The sequence below is a fragment of the Alnus glutinosa genome, chromosome 3 (assembly GCF_958979055.1).
Source record: "Alnus glutinosa chromosome 3, dhAlnGlut1.1, whole genome shotgun sequence".
NCBI lineage: Eukaryota > Viridiplantae > Streptophyta > Magnoliopsida > Fagales > Betulaceae > Alnus > Alnus glutinosa.
Window position 1 is genome coordinate 16,353,802 of NC_084888.1, and position 13,088 is coordinate 16,366,889.

The window sequence follows — 13,088 nt, forward strand, 5'->3', positions numbered from 1 at the left end:
CCATCATATACTAGCAACACAATTGAGTCCGACCTCGGGTGGCCCATGCAACTAGCAAAGCTGTAACTGTGACCCTCATTCAAGCATGATGCGTCGGCCAGAAAACAACCATTGTATCTAAAGCCCATCATAACATAATCATAATCTCTTTGACCATAAGGTTAACCTATATCATAATAAGCCCATAACCGTTATCCCGCACGTACCGATGTACCATATCATATGATGCAATTTAATATTCACCGTATTTTACATGCATGCTTTTTATAATTCATCATTTTCATTTGTATTGCTTATTCATCACTCATTTTTGCAAAATAGAGTTCATAGTAATCAAAAGTGTATTTAATGTAAGTTGTAAACATGTATGTTTGGTACACAAAATAATCATGCTATGTGGAAAAAGAAAAAAATAATAGGTATCCATGTGAGTTTTACTCACTTGCGTCATAGGGTGCTTCCACAAATCCACTCGAGGCTCCACAACCTCGAAATCTGAGAAAATATCAATTGTTAGTTCTTATTACTAAATAATCCAATCATTATTATTTAGTTTTAATTTTTCAAATTAAAACTTCTATATTTGGGAGTCAAAATCCAGGTTGTTACATATGTGGCAACCTTTGAAGTCTAAGATCTATAATTGTAAGGAAACTTGGGGAGCTATTTGGGTTAAGCATCCTAGGGTAGAATGGAGTAAACTAGTTTGGTCCTCTATTGCCATCCCTAAGCATTCTTTCTTTTTATGACATACACTACTAACGATTGTCTTTCTATTGGTTATAGACTTTTGAAGTGGGGTGGAGGAAATTATGATGTTAAGTGTTTGTTTTATAGACATGTTATTTATTGGTACAGTTTCCGGTGTGTCATTGACAACTCATCATTCCTTGTTCTTCTTGTCTCCTGATCACTGCAAAACAAACAAAGTTAAGAGAACTCGCCGGGGGTTGGCCGGCGTTCCTCCCTCCGATGCCCTAAGTATGCTCTAGCATGATAAATTCAGTCTTATTTTCATACATGAGGTATAGACCTATTTATGGGCTGAATGATGAGAGCCCTTATTGTATTAGGGTTTCGTATTCCTTCCGTTGTGACCTAGGAGTGCCACCAAAGTCCCTCCTTAACTTGGAATTCTTTACCTTCGACGCTGAGATTCTTTCCTTAACAGTCTTAAAGTGAGATTCCCGGCAACATATCCAGAATTAGAGTTAGTCCCGGATTTCTAGGGAATGGGTGCAATTCCGACATATCTGAGATCGCGTGTACCGAGTCTCCAGTTCATTATACTGGCCCACAGACAATATCTTCCCGAGACTCCTGGGTATTCGTACTTGTGAATTCATATCTGGTGGGCCACGAGCCCATAATTACAAGCGAGCCAATGTGGACTTAGAGGCTCGTAATTTCTGAAATGAACCGAGCTGAGCGGGATTATTCCCAGCATTATTCAAACTAGGGATCACTTATTTTTTTGGAAAAATTACAGTTTAGCTTCCCAAACTACTAATTGTTTTGCAAGTAGCCTTACGAACTACCAACGCTTGGACTCTGGCCCCTAAACTACCAAAAATGTTTCAAAAAGGCTAATTTTGTCAAAATATGCCTATAATACCACTGTCATGTGTCATTTTTCAATTTAAAATAAAATAATTTAAAAATTTAAAAAAAAAAAAACTAAAAAAAAATTAAAAACTAAAAAAAACTAAATTTTTATTTTTATTTTTTATTTTTTAAAAGAAAAGAAAAGAAAAGAAAAGAAAATGGGCGTTTGGGTGGCACCTATCACCCATTTTCTTTTCTTTTCTTTTTTTTTTTTTTAAAAAAAAATTAAAATTTAAGTCTTTTTTAGTTTTTAATTTTTTAATTTCTTTTTTAGTTTTTTAATTTTTAATTATTTTTTAATTGAAAAATGGCACGTGACAGGGTTATTATGGCATATTTCGACAAAATTGGTATTTTTGAAACTTTTTGGTAGTTTGGGGGGGCCAGAATCCAAGCATTGGTAGTTTGTGAGACTACTTGCATAACTGCTGACAGTTTGGAAGGCTAAATTGTAATTTTTTCTATTTTTTGAGTGTGGCCTTCGTAGAAAGGTATGGAAGGCAGTTATGTTCACAACCGGATCTGCCTATGCAGTGGGATGCTACTGTTGATAGAGCTGTAAGAGCATTCCCAATGGCTTATGTATTTTTCAATCTAGAATAGCTAATCAAAATCTATTTTATCTAGTTTAGCTAATGAATTTTAAATGCACTATACATCCGATTATCTATTCTTAACTCTATATTATTTTTTTATTATTTTTAATTAATTTATTTCATTATAGTATTTTTTTCCACGTGGGTCCCGCTTCATAACTCCACTACTTTACACACTTTCTCTTAGATCTCCACTGTAAAGGAAGAAAAAAAAGGAAGAACGTGGAGTGGTGGAGGGAAAAAGGAAAAAAACAAAGCTAAAAAAGTGGAGATAAAGAATAAAAAAAAAAAAAAAAAAGTGAATAGTATAACTCTATTTGAGAGTTTCACTATTTATGGAATTAAGAAATATCTATTTTAGAGTTGGAATATATAAGCTGATGGAGTCTCTTTTTAACACTTTTGTTATCTATTCTAGCTTAAAGTTGTAAATAGATAATCTATTGGGAGTGCTACGAGGGATTGGAAAGGGAATTCTCTTCGAGACTTGATTTGCAAATTATCCTTCGGATCTACTGTTTATAATCTCTGGAAGCTTAGGAATGATCTCAAGTTTGGAAATGATTTGCTTTCGGAAGAAAAGCTCTTACAAAAAGTTTGTTGGGAAGTTAGGAACCGGATTGTGAGTACTTCGACAAATTTAACGCTAGCCCTGCCAATATTTCTCTTTGTTCAAATTGGGGTATTTCTCCCAAAGTTGGGTGGGGTTTGTGGTGTTTGTTTGGTTCCTCGTTTTTGGAGGGTTTACTGTTGGGGCTGTTTCTGCTCCTTTGTTCGTTGTGATTTGGCTTCTGGATATTGGATTTTGCTAAGGTTTTTTTGTATGTTGGAGATGTTGGCTGTTCTGCTGCCGCTTCCCCTTGGTTGTCTGCATTTTGTAGAGTTGTTCAGCCAGAGGGTGTTTTGTATAGTTGACGGCGACGCTCCTCTGTTGCCTTTTTTCTTGTAGTGGTTTTGGGTTGGCTGTGGCCATTTCTAGCCTGTTTGGCATTGAGGTCCAGCGTGTTTGCTGGAGTGTGTACAACTTTGGTTGGTGTTAAAAAATTTTCATTCATCCAAAATAATAATAATAATAATAAGTTATTAACTTCCTCAAATGAGGGAGTTTGGGGAACAGATTGTTGAAAACAAAACTTCAAATCAGAATCCAAGTACGGAACACCAAAGTTTGAGGGAATAGAAGATGAAGAAAGGGTGGAACAAAACAAATTAGAAAAATCCATGTTTTATTGATTTAAAGAACTCTACTGAATAGAATTCCCAATGATTTCTGAAGTATCTTGATCCATAAGAAAAAGAGGGAAATATATTCAACGGTTCAATAGAAACATGGATAAAGCTTGTTACTAACCTACATTAATGTTGGCACTAACATTGCTTCAAATACTGTAGTATGAACCACAACGCCTACTACACATGCTGACTGCAGTAGCCAACTACATGCGTTGAAACAGCTGTGATCAATACTAGCGTTATACATTCATATGTTCCAAATACTGAGATAAATGTCGTACTATAGATTATGATGTTCTTGCGCCAACACTAAGTTCCTTCTGCCACTTCAATGAGCCTTCCACAAACCCATTTTTTCGTTACAGTAACCGATTCAGGTGTTTCCTCCTCCTTCAGGGACTGAACATGGGCTCCATTTGGTAGCGGGTCTTTTCCACAGTCTCTACTCCCATTTGGTTCTGGCTGGTCAGGGACATTTCTTGAATTCGATTGCTTCATTATATTCTCAAAACTAAAAGGAGACGAACTAGAGCCACTGAAGCTGGTTGGTAGAAGTTTCTCCTCATTATTCAAAAAATCATGCAAGGTGAACTTGCTTAGGTTAAAGTCCTCATCCTTACTTGGCAGGATTGGGGTCCCGTTGACTTCTATCCTTGTATCCTTCTGAACCTTGCTAATCAGTTCATTTGAGGCAACTGAAGGGTAACCGCCATTCTCATGGGAAGTGATCTGACCAGTCTCTATGGATTCAATCGATTGGATTGCTTCAGCTATAAGCTCTCTGGTTTCCAACAGAGAAGCTCGAGCAACAGGGCTCTTCATTGCAGCAACCTCAAGGGCCTTGGCAGCCTTCTGAGCTTCAAAAATCAATAGCCTGCAGATTGCCACATAAATTAAGTGTAGATTTTTCATCAATTTTAAAGTTAATGAAACAGCAATCAAAAATGAGAAATACGATGTCTCGGAATGCAGATAAGTTCATTAAGACTAGCATTAAAAAATTTTCAGCACCCAGTAAGAAATAAAGTAATATTCATTAAGCTTTGATCAGGTAAGCAATGGCACTAGTAATCAGATAATTAAACTGCTTAAGTGATGGGATGGTGGCCATTTGTCCTCTATGACATAGCCTGAATTCAATAACTCTGTAGTAGCCAAATTCAAGCGTGAGGATAGAGATATAATGAACTTACCTTGCTCGTTCAATGGCTTCAGTTTTCTGGGTGTCTGCAACTGCTCTCTTTGCTCTGATGTCTTTTATCATCTCCAGCTTAGAACTAGCCAGGGGATCTTTGTACAGGGGTGGACTATTCCTCCTCAACCTTGGTCGCTGATTTTGGATTTTACTCACACCTGTAGAATAATTGTTAATATCACTAGCTCTTTTCTTTATGGGTTGTCTCCTTCTAGGCGTACGTGCACCACCACTTGGACTTCTCCTTGGTTTTCTTTCAGCACCAGGTTGTATACCATGATATTTAGCCAAGCCAGAACAAACCCTATCACGGTACTCCTGATAAAATGCAGGAACGCACAATTTGGAGAATAAATTGTTCAGGTGAATAACTGACATTACAAAGAATACCACAAAGTAGAATTGGTTATAATTAGTATTAGCTTGAGTCACAAGAGAAACATGACTTCTTGGGAAAATTGAAAGATTCAGTCTGAGTAGCCCAAAGTTTTGAGCAGGAACTAATCAGTAAACTGTAGACGATTGCCTATGGGAGAACACAAGACTGAAGTCCTAGTAGGACATAAGCTTGGAAGAAAGGGAGTGTGTAATACATAGCTCATAGCTGTCTAGTCAAAATGCGATCGAGGTGTTGGATAGGAAACATCTGTTTTGATTGCCTCTATCCAGGTTAGAAATGTTGGACAAACAAATGAAAATATTTCAGGTTCAGGTGGAGAAGACAGAAAAAATGAAAGGGAAAAATCAAATTTGGTCCCAAGGTTTTCATGTGATTTCATTTAATCCTTATGTTTTCAATTTCGACATTTAGATCCTTAAGTTTTAACCCAGTTTCAAAAAGGTTACTTTTTAACCTGCTGTCCAATTAATTGACGGTGTACCAAGTTAGACCAATAAGTTTATTTTTTTTTCTTTGATGAATAAAGTTAGACCAATAAGTTGATGCCATGTACTGATCTACCTCATGTTTCACATGTCATATGCCAACTATAAGTTCTACGTGGCATATTTATTTTAAATTAAAAAGTACCTAAATAAAAACTCAAAAATAAAATTAAAAAAAAATTCAAAAAATAAGGGGGTGGCTGGTCAGGGGGCCGCCCCTCGTCTGGTGAGGGGTGGCGGTCCCTCTCCTGTGAGGGGCAGCCTCCCCTCACTGAGGGTTAGCTGGCTGCCCCTTTTTTTCTTTTTGTTTTAATTATTTTTAGGGTATTTTTATAATTTAAAGTAAATGTGCCACATGAAATATACAATCGGCACATGATGAGTCAAACACGAGACACATGGCATTAACTACTTGTTATAATGTGCCATACTGTCAATTAATTAGACGGTAGGTTGATGGAAGGGCATATTTGAAACTAGGTTAAAAATTAAAGACTTAATTATCGAAATTGAAAACCCAAAGGCTAAATTAAAAATTGCGTGTAAACCTAGAGAGCAAATTTGATTTTCCCAAAATTAAACATAATTGTCATGTTTAGAACAAACTTAAATTTATAATGGATTTGACAAAAAAATAAGCTTCTCTTTAAAATGTTTTCACAACTTAAAAGATCTTGTTTTTTCACTTCTGTGTAGGTAGTATTATGAAGCTCAAACTTCACACTAGAGTTTGCTAAGTTTAGCGAGAGACAGTAAATGATGCACATCGAATCCTCGAACTTATCATCTCATCAGTTGATTGGTGGTAACAAAACACTTTGTTTTGAGAAGCCCTAATGAAATAGAGGTCTTATGGAATACACCAAGTCTGATGCTTGGGACCTACTTTTTAATGGATAAGATAATCACTCTCTCATTCTTTTCCAGTGAGGGGGGCCATAGTTGAGCAATGGTTACTTGATCAAATGTTCTAAGATAGAGCATTCATGAACCTCAAGAAACAACCCACAATCTAACAGGAGAGTTCCACGTTAGGACCTGCTTAATAAGGTTTATGCAGAAAACACGAATCATGCTACCTCTTCTAGATATGATGTTATCTACTTACAGGATCAGCCCATTTTGTAGAGATGGCTTCTGAAATTTTCCTCCTTTGCTCAAGGGACTTTGGTGCTCTCCTGCTGCCTTTTAGCCTGGGCATTATTCTCCTCTGTTCAACACTCTCTAACCACTCCTCCTTGAGCTGTTCATCCAAGATCCTGTAGGAGTCCCACTGCAACTCTTCTTCACCAACAAAGCCTCGTCTAGAAGCTTCTGCAATTAGGTTCAGCCACTCAAAGCAGCAGCCTTCCTGCACCATCAGCTTCTCGCGTCGCTTTTGCCACCCCATTCGTACTCCAACTGCAATTTTCATCCTTGTCTCTTTGCTGTACAATCAATTAAAAGAAAGAAAAAGTACAAAAACATTGTGAAATGGTATGGACGGGAATATTATGATAAAAAATCAAAAACTCAGAATTTCTACCATAGTCATTAAAGACCCTAATACAAGCTCAATAAAGGACTTATACTAAGGTACTTTAGATGATTGGGACTCCGCTAGGATTATGAGAGGAAAATGTTAATGGTAAACAAAAACCCAAATAAACAAGTTGGTGTAAGACCTACCTCTGGGCATGTCCAAGGCTACTTAACTTCATTTTGACCTGCAGAGCCAAAGTTATTTAAGAGAATGAGCCATTCTAATTTTGTACAAAAGGACTACATTCATTACAAATGATAGTATGAAACCTCTTATCTTACACTCATCGAATGCATAATCTGTTGGCTGCCTCATGATCTAAATCATGCCAGTGACACTTTTAGATTGGCCATCTAAAATATTGTCTAAAATATGGTCCAAGGAAACTATACACAAAAAGCTTATTCATATTTCCAAGAGTCCAGTGGATAGAAAAATTCAATTTGGACAAACCTCAAGATGGTCTATCAGGTTAAGATAAAAACACAAAGAGAAAGTAAATCAAATCTTCTGAAAAACAAATTAAAAAAAATTAGAGAGCTAATTGCTTCATAGTTTTACACTTACTAGGAACTAATTCTAGGTTTTTTTTTTTTATTTTTTTTTTTATTTTTTTTTTATAGGAGGTACTAATTCTAGTATTAAGTATTGAACAAGTCACTGACTCTTAATATCAACTCAAAGAATTAGTTAATACATCAGGTCTTACAACTAACTTGGTAATCTCCTCGCGGTGGAGCGAGAAAAGTTCAATTTGTTAAAGGACAGATTGTTAGACATAAGAAGATCTTGATACCATCATGTGATATCCTTACAGATTCTTTAGACCAGCAGCAAACTGAAAAGAATTTAAGGAAGGTCAAGAAACATGCCATGCATCACTAATGTCTCACACCAGTGGCAAAGCAAAAGGGATAAGGAAGCTTTTTGAATTGGAAAATGCTTCGAGTGCTACAACTTCTACTACAAAGTCATTTACAAACTGATGTGGAAATCCATAATCGGTGAACTAATTAAGAGAAATTGATAAACTATATTTTCTACTTAATTATTTCACCAATTATGGACTGCCACATCCGTTTGCAAATTATTTTATAGTAAAAGTTGTAGTATCTCTAGCATTACTCTTTTGAATTCACCCACACAATTGCCCGACATTTTTTATTTATCAATTCATTAAATTTTGTATTCTAAGTTAGGTAAGTGTGTTGCTTACCAATAAAAAAAATGTTTGTATTTTAAGTAGGATATACTAATGATCAATCTCAGTCCACCTTCCGCATGGGGTTCAAGATGAGTACATGGTCCAATTGAGTGTTAAATGATGTAACCGGTGCATTTGAAAGAGCAATACTCAAGAATTGAGTTAAGGATACACTTATAAAACTATCTTCATTTTACAAATACCATGGTCTTTTCTTTTTATTTTGGATAAGTTAAAACATACTAAGGCCATTTCAAAAGAACATGCAAAATAATTCTTACATGACATCACCTTAGGATCCTGCATTGCAAGCTTTGTTCTCTCTCTGATCCGTTGAAGGGTTTCTGCACATACAATGGAGATTGGAGCTACTTGTAAAACTCAATAATGGAGGCAGACTGATAAATACAGAAGCTGAGATCTATAAATATATGGTTACCAGCACTGTGCTTCCTGCCTTTGTTCCATGGAGTGTTACCCTTATTTGCTTTAGAGATTCTCAATCTTCTCAATCTCTCTCTTTCATTCAATTCATTCAAATCTTCGCTTGAAGACTCGAGTTCAATTGTCTGGAAACTTGAGCTGTTAGCAACAGGTGGTACATCGCAACCCTTCTGTCCATTTTTATTCTGAACCAAACCCTTGGGTTCAAGAGTAGCAACTGCCTTAATCAGGAGTCTACCCCTTCGCACCTCGAGGTGTCTCACATCAAAGTTTAGTTCTTTAGATAGGCCCCAGGATTTCCAAGCACAGGAAAATCCATAAGGAATCGATGATAGTTTACCATGAATAAGAGTTTGAGCCCTGAGTGCACAAAAGTGACTTTGGAACGCAGGCTGGGCAGTAGCAATCTCTGCTAACAGATACAAACACAACAGTCTCAGTGATTATCACAAGAGGCAAACTAAATGCAACGACTCTGGCATTACAGTATTTTGCGTTCTGAATGTCACCAAGTTGCAGTCAACCAAGTGTTTTGTGGGTTGCTGTATGAGGATTAAATTATGACGAGCAAGTGGCATGATCATACAATTACAAGCAAGGGTTTCTGGTTTTAACCAAATAAGCAACTTATGGAGATGAAATTCTCAAAATAAAGGTTGGCAAACTCCGCTGATATGAGAAAAGTGAACAATACAGTGAATTGGGTTTCAACTCAAATTAATAAAAATAAATACTTTGAACAGAATTCAAAAGGAATTGAAAGTGAGATTGAAGATAGAAGAAAAGAAAGAAGGAAGACAAACCCAGAAAAAAGTAGAGAAGGGAAGAGAGAGAGAGAGAGAGAGAGAGAGAGAGAGAGAGTACCCAGTAAAGGCATGGGAGCTCATTCAGCCAAATCCAGAGTTTAATGTCAACAGCTTAGTGAAACACAGAGAAAGCATAGCATTTGTTAAGAAGGCATTTGGGTAGGGAGGGCATAATGTTATTTAAGCTGTTTTAAACGATGGTGGTAGAGGGAGAGGGAGAGACACAATCTGAGTCACTCTACACAAGAAACACTGCGAGAGAGCCACACAGTATGCAGGCGCCGGATAACGAAAAAACGCCCCATAAATTTACCCAATTCCAACATATTGAAGAGAAAGAAACTCCTCCTGATATTTGAAGTGGTGGGCCGGGCCTGGTATATCGTAGGCTGTCTGCGTACCATATCTGATATCTATGAGCGCCATGCCTTTCCATTCCAAGTTACATCACTGCTCTTTTTTCTTTTTTCTTTTTCTTTTAAATATAAATAAATAAAATTAAAAAAATTATATTTAAAAAACAAATAAAATCGGAAAAGGGTGGCCTGCGAGCCACCCCTGCCGCCACCTCTAGGGGTGGCTCACTGGCCACCCCAGAGGTAAGAGTAGCCTTCGGGCCACCCCTAGATCAGGCTGAGTGTGGCTACCCAACCGGCAGCTATCCCTTTATATTTTAAAATATATATATAATGATTTTTCAATTTTATATATTTATATTTTTTATTGAGGATGACATATGTCTTCATTTCATTGGCGTTGATGTGACACCTAACGGAATCTGTCAAATGTTTTAACGGAATTTCATGGGTACTTATTATTATTTTTTCCGCATAGCATGATTATTTTATGTACCAATTATCCATGTTTACAAACTCACATGAAATTTACTTTTGATTACTGCGAACTTTATTTTATGAAAATGAGTGATTAATGACAAAATAATGAAAATGATGAGTTAATAAAAGCATGCATGTAAAAAACGATGAATATTAAATTGTATCGTAGAGATGTTACACCGTCTTGTTCAAAATAATGTTATGCATATATCTACATAAATAAATAGGTAAATAATGTACGTTTTACTCGCAAGTGCACGAGATCAAAACAATAGTATAGAGAGCAAGTACGAGATCATTCCCACGAGGATTGGTAAATTGTGTTTAAAGAGAATTTTCTAAGATAGATATTTTAAATATAATTGCAGTGGAATAAAGTAAACAATATAATTGAAAACAATAAATAAAATGATAGGGCTCCGATATCCACCGCTAATCATACTCAAATAAGATTCACAATATACACATTACTACAATCATAACATGATGCTTAATGGTTTCTATTCTAGTTGTCTTCATGTTGATTAATCCAAGAACCTGTGATGAACTTATTTCGTTACTCTATTATGCCCAGGACTCAGTCATCGAAATTGACATAAATAACAAATCCATACCACATGCATATAATGATCAAGCACATACATATAAGGAATTCAATAAAACAAGAAATAATCAAGTTAAGCATCAAAATATAAATTGTAGCAAGTCAAATTGAAACATTAAAGAGATATGATTAGGGCTTCAATCGAGCCCCAACAAAAGTAATTAACTACAACTAATTCAGACTAAAAATATATACATACAGAAAATAAAGCCAATATCTTTTTTGATCTAGCCTCCAATTCTTTTGCCAAAGCTTGTGTGTCTTTCTTCAATGTTTAGAGACCTATTTATAGGAATTAGAAGAATCATCCTAGAAGACCTAGAAATCCTAGGAAAATTGGAGGTCAGTCTCCTAGTCTAAGTAGGAGACTAAAAATCCAAATCCAAGGAGAAAAATGATTCCAAATTTGTCTAAATTTTCGGTCTTATATTGTGAGGTGATTTTGACATAGTAAATGTCCGAATTAGGAAAATCTATTTTAGACATATTTGTTGATTTTTTTATTAGCTTTCCTGGATTCTTTCCAAAAATAACATATTTTGCCGACTTTTCTTTTCTTAAATTCAAAATTGATTCGGAGTTGGATCTTTCCAAAAGTAAGTTTGCCGACTTTTCTTTTCTTAAATTCAAAATTGATTCGGAGTTGGATCTTTCCAAAAGTGAGTTTGCCGACTTCAATATTCTTGCATACTTTGTTCTAATCTTGGAATTTGATGGATTTTGAGTGTTTTTCTTCCAAAAGCTGAAAAATATAAGAAAACACAAAAACAACACAAAACATCAAACTATAACAAAACTAAGAGATTACATATGTGAATTAAAGGGTTTGAATGTGTAACATTCAGAACTTATCAGATAACGGCCATAAGCTTACTATTATATTGATTGATCTTTATGGTCAAAAGTTTATGATATATTATGATGGGTCTTGGATCCAATGGTTGTTATGGTGACCAGCACACCATGCTTAAATGTGGACAACGGTTACGGCTTTACTAGTAGCGTGGGCCACCCAAGGTCGGACTCGGTCTACTAGGATATGACTATATGCGTACATATCTAGGGCACTAGTGTTGTATTACAAGTCTTTCGGGACAACATCAACCCTGCCGAAAAATGGTTAATATCTTAGGTAGACCATGTGGAATTGAACTATAACATGATCATTTGTTATAAGTGTCACGCTTAGGTTTTGGGAAATAAGGGAAACATGAGCTTGAGCTTACAATAAAATAAAACAACCACACATTTCCTTGAAATAACACAAGATAATTTCTAATATATATATTCTTGTTAACATTCTTGATATTAAGTTAGTACAAAGCAATTCTAGGGGTCAACAAAAGAAAACATTGTATAATATAACACAAGTTGGTCTGGTCTATAAAGATCTGCTATATTGGGGAAGTCATCTCCATCCCATTTAAATAATTCGGCCATACAGTGTTTACTATAAACTATACAAAATCAAAAGGCCACTGGCTATAAGATACTATTATTCAAAGCAGATATTGCGACCCTAATGGGAATTCCAGCTAGGAGAACAACAATGAATAGAGCCATCTGAAAAAGTTTATAGGGGAAATGGGTGAGTTTGACAACTCAGTAAGTAACACAACACAACAATAGTAGTACAAATTATTTAAACTGAATAAAACTTTTAAGCTGTTAGTGCAGAGCTTATATAGTGTAAATACCTTTGAGTGCAACAATAAACATTAGAGATAAAAGAGGTTATTAGATTAAATAAAGAAGAATATAAAGTTTTCTCCAATTATTATTCCTTTATCATGTATGTTTTACCCTTTGACTCAACTTCGCTATATTATAAACCATGAGCAGCGCATGTTTGGCTTGTCCAAAGGAACCATATGAGCTCATCCCGTCGTCACATGGGATAGCTTTACCAGGATGGGAGCTTCCCTAGGTGAAGGCTACCCAGGTGATAGCCCACACCTTCGCGTATCCGTCATTCGGTGTGGTTGCCATGCTATCCATATAACATATATGATTCAGATCGTTCGTACATTATGGTGCCACAGGCAGTGACAGAGCTAGGATTTTAATTCGGAGGGTCAAGATTAAAAAATAAAGTAGTTAATAATTAATTAAAAATATTTCTAGCGTTAGTTTATTCAGTTGTCCTCGATGAATCTTT

General features: G+C 35.8%; 1 protein-coding gene across 2 annotated transcripts; it reads right to left on the minus strand.

Moving 5' to 3' along the window:
• Positions 1–3,407: 3,407 nt before the first annotated feature.
• LOC133863796 (uncharacterized) lies at positions 3,408–9,816 on the minus strand. Of its 2 annotated transcripts, none has more exons than XM_062299895.1 (7): positions 9,549–9,816; positions 8,680–9,093; positions 8,532–8,584; positions 7,183–7,220; positions 6,623–6,941; positions 4,628–4,947; positions 3,408–4,308 (listed from the first exon to the last, which is right to left on the minus strand). In XM_062299895.1, the coding sequence occupies exons 1-7, from the start codon at positions 9,559–9,561 to the stop codon at positions 3,744–3,746; spliced, it is 1,722 nt and encodes a 573-aa protein (XP_062155879.1). In that variant the 5' UTR covers positions 9,562–9,816; the 3' UTR covers positions 3,408–3,743. The 2 variants fall into 2 exon arrangements, with proteins under 2 accessions (XP_062155879.1, XP_062155878.1); XM_062299894.1 differs by having other exon boundaries at positions 8,680–9,096.
• Positions 9,817–13,088: the final 3,272 nt, after the last annotated feature.